This window comes from Cricetulus griseus, chromosome 4 (genome assembly GCF_003668045.3).
Source record: "Cricetulus griseus strain 17A/GY chromosome 4, alternate assembly CriGri-PICRH-1.0, whole genome shotgun sequence".
In the NCBI taxonomy this organism is placed as follows: Eukaryota; Metazoa; Chordata; class Mammalia; order Rodentia; family Cricetidae; genus Cricetulus; species Cricetulus griseus.
In genome coordinates this window covers 215,714,825-215,727,115 of record NC_048597.1, presented here as the reverse complement: position 1 = coordinate 215,727,115, position 12,291 = coordinate 215,714,825, and the positions used below count along the sequence as shown (strand labels likewise).

Genomic DNA, 12,291 nt, shown 5'->3' with positions numbered 1-12,291 from the left:
ACTTGTCCATTGTCATTTCTGCCCACTAGATGGCACTTCAGCCAGGCCAGGCTAGTTGTCATGGCTGGCACACTCGCTGCTCTTTGGTTGGCTGAGGCAGTACTCAATTTTCCACAGGATGAAACAGATGACTTTATTTACAAAACCAAGGATCACTCCAGGCCATATGTACTAGCCTACTTGTCTAGACCCCATGGGCTAATGAGGGCTTAGTAGGGGTAAGTAACCATAGTGATATGTTCCAGCCAGCCAGACTCACTTCCAGCAAATGATGATGTTGGGGTCATTTTCTAGTCGCTCATCCAGTTCATGGTAGCTCATGCCTGGTGGGGTAAGGGAGGCGAGGTCAGTAGCCTTGGCCGGTCAGCCCTCACCTCCCCCAGCCTGTCCTGCCTGCCTGCACCTGTCTTGCAGCAGATCTCATCATAGCTGTGGCAGCCCGTGTAAAGCCGGGCAGGGTGGCTCCGTTCCTCCCGAGACACTCGGACTGGATACTTCTGTAGTCTCCGGATGAGGTTCTTCATCAGCCCAAACTGGATTAGCTTCCTGAAGTGATGGTTGGGGAAGAGAGTTGGTACCCTAGCCAAGCCTGGCTAAGCCTTTCCTTCAGTGCCTTATGGGCTAGCGTGCCCTCCAAGCTCACCATGCCCAGGAAACCCACCTGGACTAGTAGGCCACACACTTATACTCATACTTATATTGGGAATCCCCTGCTTCTTATTTGCCTCAATGCTCCTCAAGAGATCCAAGACACTTTAACCCATCGTGCAAGCCTGAGAGTGCCCCTCTGACCTTTCATCAACATGTTGTAACTGCTGGGGGTGGCGTCCGATGAGGTCCCGCACAGTGGTGCCAGGGCTCAGGCTGCAATACAGCTGGAAGACATCTCGGAGACTGGCCCTTTTGTGTCCTGTGGGTGCCAGGGTCAGCTTCCCAGGTGGCCTTGTCCTCCCCAAATCAGTCTCCCATGGGGTTTGCCACTACCTTGCTTGGTGACGTAGGACAGACATGCCTCCTGCAGGGACTTGTCATCTACCAGGTCCTGGACTTTTGGCGTTGGGCAGTACACATTGGAGTACTAGAACACAGCAGGCACAAGAGGCCGACACTGTGTGTGGGGTTCTGGCTTGAACCAGCCATATGGTTCACATTTTACTTAACTGTATCCCAGACTCACCTACCTGGAGGATGGATACCAGTGTCACAACACCGTAGTACCTGGGGGAAAGATATGTGCTTAGCTCTCAAACACCATGCCTTCCCAACCCATACCCAGGGTCCTCTGCCGCCCCTCTGACTGATGGCCCTCTAATGGGCACACTGGATCTTCACTCACAGCAGGTTCTGAATGGCAATGCGCACCAGGTTGAGCTCCACGTCTGCCTCAGCAGAGATCTTCTGGACATGGCGGAATCCATCAATATAGGGGAGGATCTGTAAAGAGCAAGGCAGGGTCAGCAAGGGTGGGGTGAAGCTAAGGTGTGGGCAGCCCAAGGTGATAATAGTTAATGAAGAGAGGGCTAGCATACCTGCTGTGTGGTAAGGTCCCACTGAGAGTTGAAGAAATCCTCCTTGTCCTTGGTAAAGACAGGCACGTCATATTCCTGAGCCACAGGAGGGTCAGGCCGCTGCTCAATCACCTTCAAGTGGATGGTGTTGGATTCATCTGCAGGGGACCCCACCCATATTATCAGTGTCATCTTTCCCAAGGGGCCTCAATTACGACCTAACTCTCCTAAAGCTAACTGAGCCAGGCAGGTGGATCCTGGAAGGATCATTTGTCCTCTTTTATGGAGCAAGAAACCAAGGCCCAGAGAGGGGGTAGAATGTAGCCAAGGAGTAGTGCTGAGTTCTGCTGGCGGCTCCTCCACCCCCATTATATAAGGAACCCTCAGACATCATTGCTCCAAACCATGGCTATTTCTTGTCCACCCGTCTGCACCAGAATCTTGTCCTCCTGCAGTGGCTGCGCTCATGCCTATACTGTCCTGTCCTTCCTCTATGCATATACTGTCTTGGGAGAGGCTGCCCATACCGATGGGAAGAGTGCACCGTCCAGAGGCATTTAGCTCTTCCAGTAAGATGGTCATGATGGGCACCAACTTCTGCTTGCTCTCCTCTGTGGACACAAAGCTGCTTTCAAGCTGGACAGAACATGGACAATACGGTTGAGTATACCTCAGAGCTCCCGGCTGGCTGCTTGTTCCAGGTTGGGGATTGGAGACATAGGAAGGAGCAGTTTCCCCAACTGTGCCTGCCATGTACCCACGCCCATCTTGTTGCAGACCTCTAGTGTGGTCAAGTAGCCGGCCAGCTTTTTAACGATGGGTTCAAGGGCACAAGTCTTGGCCTGAGCATCACACACAAAGCCCAAGTTGAAGAGGAGGGCATTGCGGCTGTACTTCTTGTGTTCAATGCACACGGGGCAGCCAATCAGCTTCTTCTCCATGGCTGTGCTGGATGGGTAGAGCAGAGAGTCAGCCCCCCCCCCCAAACTGTCTGGGACCCTTTGCTCCCACCCAACTAGACCTCACACAGTGATAAGCTTGTTCTGTAACTCAGGCTTGGTGATGATGTACACTTGGACAGTGTCAAACAGCTCTCGGGAGATGAAATCCTCAGGGACCTGGGGAGGGCAGTGATCAGAGACCTTCCTTCAGTGGCGTTGGGACTGGGTGGTTATATATCCCACCCCAGGCACAAGTCCTCCACTGTTTGCTTTTCCTCATCCACCCAGTGCACTACTCCTTTGTGTTTCCACACATACTATGTTTTAGAAGGCTTCCTGGCGTTTGCATTCATTATTCTCACTGCTTGGAATACTCTTTCTACTCTCACCTAACTTTTATGAATCATTTGTGTCTCAATCCAGTGATTCTATTGGGTCATCTAAACCTCCACGAGACCTGTCACCTCCCTGAATCCCATAGCCTGATTTGCCACAAAAACTGCCAGTGTGGCAAATCTCCATCCCCCACGCTAGGAACCAGGGACCCGGGTCTCTGTATCCTCTCCTCCATTCAAGGTTATCTGTGAATGGAATGACATGCCTGGATGCAGCACAGGGACCCGCAACCCCTCCAGGCAGGCAGCTGAGCTCCGGAGAGCATCCCTCTCCTCGTCCAGTTCCGGGAGTGTGGAAGGCACCTGATAGGTAATTTTGGGTCCCAGCGTTGGGTGGAATTCGCTGAAGAATATGCATTCGATGCGGCAGCTGCTGCCCATGGCGCTAACCGGTCCCGAGTCTGTGATCGCTTGTCTTTCGTGCGGTGGTCGCCTCCACCGCCGGGAACACCTGTCAGAAAGAGAAAGAAGCCTGAGGTAGGTCACACAGGTTCGTGAACGCGAACCACAAGAGCCGTCAACTCAACAGCGCCTGCGCAGCGCGACTCAGAGGCGTGGCTGGCGCTGCACGGGATGGGAGGGGGCTTGTCCCAGGAAGTTTGGGGTGGGTAGACAACGCACCCGGAAGTGAAGCGCCTCCGTAACGGAGCGGTGGCGCGGCCGGCGGGCCCGGGGGTCCAGTTTATTTTGGAGGAAGTCACTACGTCGAACCTGAGAAGCAGGTGAGGAAGGCAAATTCCTACCGTGGGAGTACAGCGTTCTAGGTGCACGTGGGGCGGCAGTGAGCAAAGAGAGTCACGCTTAGCTAGAAAGTAGCTGGGAACTACAATTCCCGTAGTGCTCCACGCCTTCCGTTCTGGCTAGTGATGACGTGCTGTATTCTGGGATTTGTAGTCGTACGTGTCCTTACGCATCCCACCTGGAAAGTGCGATCAGTACCACTTCAAATAAAGGTGTTTGACGGGTAGACTCTGTTAAGCTGGGACTATTCTTGGTGCCTGCTTTGTTCTGCTCCTGTCATTACTTATCCGGGAAAAGGTGGCATTCCCGCCCTGAATTAGTGTCCCCGGTGAGAGGCGTGGACAGTGGGCATCCTTGCCAACGCCTACGATGCTTTCAGGCTGTACAGCTATCAGCTGGGCTGACCATGGCCCTTTCTGTGGAGACGGAGTCGCACATCTACCGAGCTCTGCGCACTGCTTCTGGGGCTGCAGCCCACCTTGTGGCCTTGGGCTTTACCATCTTTGTGGCTGTTCTCGCCAGACCTGGCTCCAGTAAGTAGAATTCATAGTTGACTTATGGGAAGCCAAAAGCCACTTTTCTTGGGGAATAGGGGCAATAGGAAGTGATGGGCTTAACTTGTGTGGCTGGTTGAGGAGTATTCTGTGCTGGAATTAACGTCCTGGGGAGAGCAGATCTGTCTGGGGGCTCTGCCAGCCTGGCCAAGCTTTAGAGAGTGCGTGGTTCCTGTTTCTTTAATTTGGCATTTCATTCCTGACTCATGGAGATGCTGGAAGAAGGAGCTGCCAGAGGGTGGCAGAACATGCTCTCTGTCCCAGGTAGAGAATAGGGGATGGGTAAGATGAGCTTGCACAAGAGGGGTTCACATTTTGGTACCTCCTTAGGTGCTGGGTGGGCTGTCCACATTCAGCTGTAGGGAGAGATATGCTGTTTTTTTTGTTTTTTCCTCAGTTCCATGAGACTCTCTTTTCTCATTCCAGGTCTATTCTCCTGGCACCCTGTTCTTATGTCTCTGGCTGTAAGTAGTGGATCTGGGTAGCTTTTAGGGGTGGGGTATGGGCATAGGTGGGTGACCCATTTAGTGCCAATTTAGAGGAGTTGCATGTTGGCAACTACTGGCTCTGACATATATCCAAGGCTTGAAAAACAGTATTCAGGACAAATGGATGAAGCCCACCCAAGCACAAAGTGAGGCTGAGAGATTGCATTTGGAGATTGCTCTGTCCCAAAAAAACTTAACTTATGGCGATGCATTTAACTTCCCCTGAAACAGTGCACCTGTGTGGGCAGCTCTTGCCAAGAAATTGTACCCAGCCCCATGGGAGGCAAACAAATCTTGTGAATCATTTATAACTGCCACGTCTCAAACCTTGTCTGCTGGGCAATGTAGCAGAGGTGACATTTCAGAAAAGTACCCAGGGAGAAGTCTGGAGAGGCAGCTGTCCCTAACTCCTTAGGGCAGACATTTTGTCCCACACGGGGCCTTCCACTGTCACACAAAATGTAGCATTTTGTCCTGGGGAAGGGAACAGAGGAGGGTGGGGCCGCGTGCGCCTGCTTGGCGGGTTATCTAAAGTGCGTACAGTGCTCTCACTCGAGTCTCTGTTTTCTTAGTTTTCCTTCCTGATGACTGAGGCACTCCTCATGTTCTCTCCGGAGAGTTCACTGCTGCGTTCCCTCTCACGGAAGGTTCGAGCACGCTGCCACTGGGTGCTCCAGCTGCTGGCCCTACTGTGTGCTCTGCTGGGTCTAGGTCTTGTCATCCTTCACAAAGAGCAGCTTGGCAAAGCACACTTGGCCACTCGCCATGGGCAGGCAGGGCTGTTGGCGGTGCTGTGGGCAGGTCTGCAGTGCTCTGGGGGCTTGGGGCTGCTCTACCCCAAGCTGTTGCCCCGATGGCCCCTGGCAAAGCTGAAACTCTACCATGCCACTTCTGGGTTGGTGGGCTACCTGCTGGGTAGTGCCAGCCTCCTGTTGGGCATGTGCTCACTCTGGTTTACTGCCGCTGTCACTGGTGGTGCCTGGTACCTGGCTGTGCTGTGCCCTGTCCTCACCAGTTTGGTAATCATGAACCAAGTGAGCAATGCCTACTTATACCGCAAGAGGATCCAACCATGAGCACTTCCCAGCCACCAGGAGCCTGGATTTTCCACCTCAGCATAGGACCTGGGGCTGGAAACCTGCTGGCCCCGCTTAGCTGATGGGGCCAGGGAACACTTCAGGTACTAGGGCACTCAGGGGTAGATCTGTGTCAGTTCTGCTCCTCATGCTAGAGTGTCCCCTTTTTCTTTTCTTGCTGTCAACCCAGAGGAGGAGGGATCACGTGTCTGGATGAAGTTGGGGGCTGCAACATACAGCTTATATTTGTACTGGTATGTCCAGAGATCATGGATGAAAAATAGTAAAATAAAAAAAAAAACAAAAAACAAAAATAAAGTGAGCAAAGACTGATGGGGAGCAGTGCTGAGTTGGGGATGGTTCTCGCTAAGGCCGTCAACCTGAGGGTATGGGCAGCCGAGTGAGGTTGGGGACCCCACTCCGTGGTGGGAGTCCTCACAGAACATGACTCCTCAGAACCTGCAGCCAAGCTTCTTAGACACCCAGAGCATTAGTAGGCAAGTGGAGCTAACTGCTGGAGTCTGGGGACTATGGTTAGTTCAGTGATAGTGGATGGAAATGGACTGTTTCCACAGGTGTCACACACACGGCACAATTTAGAGTTGAGCCATGGTTGTTTATGGTTGCAGGTGGATCTCTGTGAGTTCAAGATCAGCCTGGTCAACGAAATGAGTTCCAGGCCAGCCAGGGCTACATAATAAGAACCTGTCTTGAAAAATAAAGCTGAATCATGAACAACCCTCCCCCCCCCCAAAAAAAAAAAAAACAACAAAAACAACAAACTTTCCTTTTGATTTTGAGACAAGGTTTCATGTCTCCCAGATGGGCTTTGAACTCACTATGTGGCCAACTTCAGCTCCTCCTGCCTCCACCCTGATGCTGGGAATATAGGTTGTACAGATACATCATGTGTACCATGCCCGTCTTATGCAGTGCCGGGACTCAAACCTAGAGCTTTGTAGCTGCTAAGGAAGTGCTCTACCGACTGAGCTCCACCTTCAGGCTCAGGTTTTTTGTTTGCAGTAGGGATTATGGGCATGTACCACCATGCCCTGCCTAAGACAACTCCTCAGGATGGGGAGGCCTTCAGCTGTCAGGTGCTCTTGCACAGGGCCTTTCCAATGGACCGAAAAGAGACAAAAGGAGCAAGGGACTGAGGTGACGGCTCTGACAAGAGCAGCAGCCATGTAGCAGACAGCAGGTGGGCAATGGGGTTCTTAGCCAGGTGGAGTGGCCACGGACCCAGAAAACACTTTTAATTTTGCATTTGGTAAGGAAGAGAGGGCTGCACAAGGTGGCCTGATGGAGCCCAAGAGCCACACCTTAAAGAACCGATTTATTGATACTGTGAGTTTGGGCTTGGCTGCCCACTCAGCTGGTCCTGTAGAAAATACCTGGGAGCTGTGGTGTCTCTGGCTAGACACAGTCACCGCCACAGCAGAAGGGCACAAGAAAGCCTGCATGGACGCAGTCTGGGGTGGGCAGACATGTGCAGGCCCATCCTAGCTGAGCCCCAGAACATTTTTGGCAAATATAAATCCTTGCCTTGGCTGAGGTCTGTTGGCAACCAGTTTCAGATGTGGGGGCTGGCCCAGGAGCAGTGCCACCAGTGTCCCTGCAGCCACTTCCTTGGTGAGGAACTGTGCCTGCTGAGGTACAGTCTTACCACGGATGGGGGTCTGGACTGGCCGATGCTGAGAGACCCCATACCTGGCACTGTGGTTGTCTGGAGTTGCAACCAGGTAGCAAGGGTCCCATGTAGTGTTGTCAAGAAACAGCAGAAGGCCAAAGAAACCCCCAGCAGGCCCTCTTCCCCTCCTCAGAGCAGTCAGTGCCCTGGAGTAGCTGAGATGTATCGGGGAGGGCATGGGAGTAGAGGAGCTACACTCAGGTTTGGAGTTACAGTTTTGGGGGAGCTGCCTCAAAGGTAATGAGACTGGATTCTGGGGTAGTCCCCTTCCCTGGAGGAGTGGAAGCTTCTTCTGAGGGCAGAGGACTGTCCTTTTTTGCCCCAGCTTCCTCTTCATCATCATCCATGCTGGGCCAGACAGACTGATCCTCTACTCTCTTCAGCCGTTCATTGAGAGCCTTTAGGGCCAGTTGCCTAAAGCCAGAAACGAAAAGACAGTTCACACTGGGCTTAGGAGACCACACACTGCAACCTTCCTCCCACCAAAGAGATTTGTACCCAGAATCCCATGTTTTCCCTTCCTCATGCAGGGTCCAAGATCAGGGTCTGCTTTGCCAGTTAGAATGAGGAGCTCCCTTGTAGCCGAGGCACCTCCAGGCTGAGAAGGCTGCCTACCTCCCAGGCCAGCCACCAGGTACGCTTCCGAGTGTGTTGGCTAAAGATGGATCTAGTGTTTCAGGGCAGACAGTGGAATGTCCTAGTCCCTGGAGATGAGTTTCTGCCTGCGTACTGGTGTCCTATCCAGGGACAGGGTCAATTACTTTTGTGGTTCTTGGGATTAAAACTAGGGCAAGCAGTCTCCCAAAGAGCTATATTCCCAGCCCTTAAAACTAACACAAAAAACAGTTTGTTGAGGCAAGTCTTGCTAATGAAATTGTTCATGCTGGCTTCAAGCTAGCTCTTGTAGCCAGGCAGACCTTGAATTCATGAACCTCCTGTCCCAGCCTCCTGAGCAGCGGGGATTACAGACCTGTCTCACCAGGCTCAGCTAAGAGGGGTTAATGAAGCAGCATCAACTTGGATCATTTCACCCTTCCTAACCATAATAATCTTCCTAGATGTTTCCCAAAGCCATGTAGGCCTTAGCAGAGCCCTCATAGAAGAGAAACTGCCCATGTGGGCACAACACAGGCAAAGCCTACTGTTTTCATCCTTTTGAAAAGTAGGTGGGAAAATACAGCTGGAAATTTTATATAGATACCTCAAAAGACTCATGCTGTAGGGCCCAGAATTAGCCTGCAGCACGCCTTGGACACCAGCTGGAAACTCCTTCAAGGAAGATGCGCCCTATACACTGAGCTTCACAGCCTCAGTGGAGAACAAGGTCCCAAGTGGTCAGCACTCTGGCCCACAGAAGGTCAAGTGACCACTTCTAGCTGGTTACTGTGAATCCTGATGGCTCAGCCTATTTACCACTAAAGGCAGTCTTCCTATAGCTTTCCAAGATCAAACTTTCTGCCATGCCAAGGAAAAGCGGCAGAGCCATGGGCATAAAAACCCCACACACTCCAACCTGGCCCAGTCACACTCCTTCCCAGTCACTCCCCAGGTTACTTCTGGAGATGTCCTTGCCAGCAGTCAGTTTGTCAAGGGCCAGAGAACTATAGGAAATCCCATTTCCTACTTGTGGCCCTTTGGGTCTGAGAGTGGCATACAGTTAGATGACAGACAGTTTGGAAGCTCCGTGTAAGCCAAGAACCATCAGACTAGGCCAGGAACCCACCTGCTGCCCCAATCCCCACTCTTCCTTTTCTGTCCATTTTCTTGATCCTAGATAGTGATTTTCTGAATCACCCACAGCCATTCAAGACCTCACTGGGGCAAAGGCAACCTCTGGCCCAGTCCCATCTTAACAGCTCAAAAGCTCAGCCCCCCAGCCTATTTCCTCTACTAAATGTCAGGATGGAACTGTCTTTAGGAACCATCCCAAAACACACACACACACACACACACACACACACACACACACACCCACCCCAAAAACAAAACAAAAACCTTCAAGCTGTAGGGCTCAGAATTGGCCTGCAGCATGCCCGGGTGTGTTCCCACACCCACTAGCTGGTAGCTACACTCAACTCCACAGCATCAGTGGAACAAACCTGAGAAAATTCTTTCACTGAGGTCAGGAACCCATTTTATAGGTGAGCAAAGGCAGGAACCTTTGACAAATGCTTGAGTAGGCTTGTGAGAGACCACCCGAAAAGTCTCAGGGTAACATTGGACACAGCTGGGAGCACTGTGAAGAGTCTACAGGTCTGAGGAAGTAAGAGGTGAATTTAAAAAGCTTTCTCCTGCCTTAGCCAAAGTGTCCAGTGAATAATGCATCGAAATTACTGATGGAACAGATGCCCTGGGTGCTAGGTAATACAAAAGTCTCAGGCCTGCAGTGGGTCATTCAGCCTGTCCCCCTATGTTTGGTGACACGTGCCTGAAAGAGGAGTAAACTTAGTAAGAAGAAGGGAAACACTTGAGGACACAGACGTCCTTCCCTGTTTCCATCACAGGAGAAAGGGACCAACAGTTTTTGTTTCCTACAGGACCAGTGTCTAGAATTGAGAAATTCTGAGGCGAGACCAAGGCGACGGGCAGTCTGCAGACTGGTTAAGTGGCCCAAGTGGTGAGAAACCCACACCAGAGCCTGGAAACCTCATACTGAGCTCCTGAGTCCTCTTTGTGAAGCTGCCCCCAACTCCTGCCTGTAGTTCCTATGCAGAGCAAGCTCCTCAGTGGATGGCATGTGCCCACCCACAGTCTAGCTAGCCGAGCCTCTGGAAGAGTTGACAGTACCTTCTCCGCTCTGCGTCTTGCGGGTCTGTGCCTGGGAGGCTGATGGTGATGGCGGACGGTGCTCCTACATCATAGCGCTTCACCGTCTTCTGACAGACCTTTACTTTCACCAGGAGGCCGTGTACCAAGTTCGCTAGCAGCCCCACCACAGGCTGCAGGATCTCAGGGAAGAAGGTGGCAAAAGCAAAATGGTCAGCCATGTCCCCTCGGCCCCGGCTATGGCGCTGATAGAAGCGAAGATACACCCAACTGGAGAGCAGTCCAAAGCCGTAGGACGCCAGTGCTGGGCTCTGGAGCAGCGTGGCCAAGCGGAGCAGGAGCAGCAATGCCAGCAACAGCATGGGAACAACGCTGACGCGGACCTGGGGCACTCGCAGAACCACGCAATCCCCCATAGTTTGCTTGAGTGCTACCAGGACACCGCCTAGGAACCCCAGAGCGCCATGGATACGAATAGTGAACAGGTAGACCAAGTTGAAGGAAGCCATGTAGGTGACGAGGTAGGCGAAGGCCCCCAGAAGCCCCACGGACACATTGACCACCGAGAAGAAGATGAGCAGCTCCAAGGCTCCCCAGAGGGGCTCCAGTAATCGCCCGGCCACCACAACTGTGGCCAGACTGATGGCCACGTCCCACACGTGCTGTTCCATCAGTCCATGGGTGGCCAGGGTCCAGATCCAGAAGTTGGGTGGAAAAAGGTAACCCGGGGTGACCGCCAGGCAGCCCGTGTCCACGGCGAAGGAGAGGAGATAGAGGAACAGTACCACGGCGCACAGCGCCTTCACCACCACGCTGGCGCTGGCCACGATGGCCCCCAGATGCTGGCGGGCCCCGGGCAGAGCGCGTTGCATCTTCCCGGCGGACGTCGGCGTCTTGAGAAAAGTGAGGAAGGTGGCCTAGGGGCCTCCCCGGGGCCTCGTCCCAGTCCGGCCCCGACGGGAGGCCCGGGCCCGGCTACTCACTGGTCTCTGAGGGCTCTGGCTCCGGTCTGGTCCGGCTGTAGTTCCAAGGGGAAGAGAAAGCCTTGCTGCCAGGCGGGAGCCTGTCTGTGCCCCTGGCCGAAGACCTGAGGTTAGGCCCTGGGCCGCTCGGGCACGCCGCCCGCCCGCCCGCCTGCTTGTCCGCCGGCGCCGTAGGCCCAGCGGCCGGGCTAGCGTGGATCTCAAGGCTGGACTTCCTCCATCCACGCGGAGACTCTGCGGGGTACTGGTGTCTTGTTCCGGCCCCAGTCAAGACCGTTTAGCTCCTGGTGGGCTAGGCTTTTGACTGGACGGCACCTCCTCCCTTCTCCGGGGCCGACAAACAGGGGCGCCGCGCCTGCGCGCCCCCGGCGGCCGCCGCGGCGGAATGCCCTCTGAGCGCTTGCCTTCCGGCTCCTCGGCATGCTGGGATACGGAGTCCGTGGGACCCAGCGGACCGGTTTCCGCATAGGACCACAACTCCCAGAAGCCGTGCGACCAGCCGGTCCCGTAGAGGGTAAGGCGAGGGTGCTTGGGAGTTGTGGTTCTCAGGGCTGACTCCGCTAGTTCTTGCGGGGGTGTGTGTGTTGTGTGTGTGTGGGGTTATGGGTGTGGGTGTTGTGTGTGTGTGTGTGGTTAGGGGAGTGTGTGTGTGTGTGTGTGTGTGTGTGTGTGTGTGTGTGTGTGTGGTGAGTGGTGTGTGTGTGTGTGTGTGTGTGTGTGTGGTTATGGGTGTTGTGTGTGTGTGTGGTTAGGGGAGTGTGTGTGTGTGTGTGTGTGTGGTTATGGGAGTGTGTGTGTGTGTGTGTGTGTATGGTTAGGGAAGTGGGGACCAGTATTGCTGATCTGGGAAAGCCAGATGTTGAGTGCATGGGATCAGGAGACAGCACAGCTTTGGGCCACACACTTGCTGAATTCTCTGGAGGAGAGTGACTGTGATTTCTAGAGGTACAGCTGTGTTTTTGTAAGCGGGTACATAAGGATGTTGAATGGTTCTGGTGTGTTGTATCAATGTGTGTGAACTAATGAGAAACTCCGTGGTCTGGCAAATAAGAGTCTAAGGTGGTCTAGAACTCTTGTTCCGTCATTTGGAGTCAATGTGATATTGACCAAGTTCCCGAACATTTTTGAAGTGCAATTTCGTATATCTTA

At 53.3% G+C, this 12,291-nt stretch overlaps 3 protein-coding genes across 6 annotated transcripts; 1 reads left to right on the top strand and 2 right to left on the bottom strand.

Moving 5' to 3' along the window:
- Nucleotides 1-107: 107 nt before the first annotated feature.
- Nucleotides 108-3,613, bottom strand: Nprl2 (NPR2 like, GATOR1 complex subunit). 3 transcript variants are annotated; one of them, XM_035443937.1, is made up of 12 exons: nucleotides 3,466-3,613; nucleotides 3,051-3,295; nucleotides 2,537-2,626; nucleotides 2,288-2,456; nucleotides 2,036-2,144; nucleotides 1,530-1,666; nucleotides 1,337-1,434; nucleotides 1,182-1,218; nucleotides 985-1,078; nucleotides 793-910; nucleotides 404-546; nucleotides 108-323 (listed from the first exon to the last, which is right to left on the bottom strand). In XM_035443937.1, exons 2-12 carry the CDS (start codon nucleotides 3,200-3,202, stop codon nucleotides 256-258), a joined length of 1,215 nt encoding a protein of 404 aa, XP_035299828.1. In that variant the 5' UTR covers nucleotides 3,203-3,295; nucleotides 3,466-3,613; the 3' UTR covers nucleotides 108-255. The 3 variants fall into 3 exon arrangements, with proteins under 3 accessions (XP_035299828.1, XP_027270258.1, XP_027270259.1); XM_027414457.2 differs by having other exon boundaries at nucleotides 2,535-2,626; nucleotides 3,148-3,295; XM_027414458.2 differs by lacking the exon at nucleotides 3,466-3,613 and having other exon boundaries at nucleotides 2,535-2,626; nucleotides 3,051-3,390.
- LOC100751550 (cytochrome b561 domain-containing protein 2) lies at nucleotides 3,419-6,036 on the top strand. 2 transcript variants are annotated; one of them, XM_027414460.2, is made up of 4 exons: nucleotides 3,419-3,566; nucleotides 3,965-4,118; nucleotides 4,566-4,603; nucleotides 5,200-6,036. In XM_027414460.2, the coding sequence occupies exons 2-4, from the start codon at nucleotides 3,992-3,994 to the stop codon at nucleotides 5,701-5,703; spliced, it is 669 nt and encodes a 222-aa protein (XP_027270261.1). In that variant the 5' UTR covers nucleotides 3,419-3,566; nucleotides 3,965-3,991; the 3' UTR covers nucleotides 5,704-6,036. The 2 variants fall into 2 exon arrangements, with proteins under 2 accessions (XP_027270261.1, XP_027270260.1); XM_027414459.2 differs by lacking the exon at nucleotides 3,419-3,566 and adding an exon at nucleotides 3,628-3,797.
- A 906-nt stretch (nucleotides 6,037-6,942) lies between these two features.
- Tmem115 (transmembrane protein 115) lies at nucleotides 6,943-11,523 on the bottom strand. The gene is made up of 2 exons (XM_027414456.2): nucleotides 10,181-11,523; nucleotides 6,943-7,807 (listed from the first exon to the last, which is right to left on the bottom strand). The coding sequence occupies exons 1-2, from the start codon at nucleotides 11,029-11,031 to the stop codon at nucleotides 7,603-7,605; spliced, it is 1,056 nt and encodes a 351-aa protein (XP_027270257.1). The 5' UTR covers nucleotides 11,032-11,523; the 3' UTR covers nucleotides 6,943-7,602.
- Nucleotides 11,524-12,291: the final 768 nt, after the last annotated feature.

Coding starts and splice junctions, on each gene's coding strand:
- Nprl2 (XM_035443937.1), bottom strand. CDS start 3,202: ATGCATATTCTTCAGCGAATTCCACCCAACGCTGGGACCCAAAATTAC. Junction 2,145..2,287: donor GCTACTTGACCACACTAGAG/GTCTGCAACAAG, acceptor TGTTCTGTCCAG/CTTGAAAGCAGCTTTGTGTC. Junction 911..984: donor GTCCTACGTCACCAAGCAAG/GTAGTGGCAAAC, acceptor TGGCACCCACAG/GACACAAAAGGGCCAGTCTC.
- LOC100751550 (XM_027414459.2), top strand. CDS start 3,711: ATGACGTGCTGTATTCTGGGATTTGTAGTCGTACGTGTCCTTACGCAT. Junction 3,798..3,964: donor CAGTACCACTTCAAATAAAG/GTGTTTGACGGG, acceptor CGATGCTTTCAG/GCTGTACAGCTATCAGCTGG. Junction 4,119..4,565: donor TCTCGCCAGACCTGGCTCCA/GTAAGTAGAATT, acceptor TTCTCATTCCAG/GTCTATTCTCCTGGCACCCT.
- Tmem115 (XM_027414456.2), bottom strand. CDS start 11,031: ATGCAACGCGCTCTGCCCGGGGCCCGCCAGCATCTGGGGGCCATCGTG. Junction 7,808..10,180: donor CAAGACGCAGAGCGGAGAAG/GTACTGTCAACT, acceptor TTCTGGCTTTAG/GCAACTGGCCCTAAAGGCTC.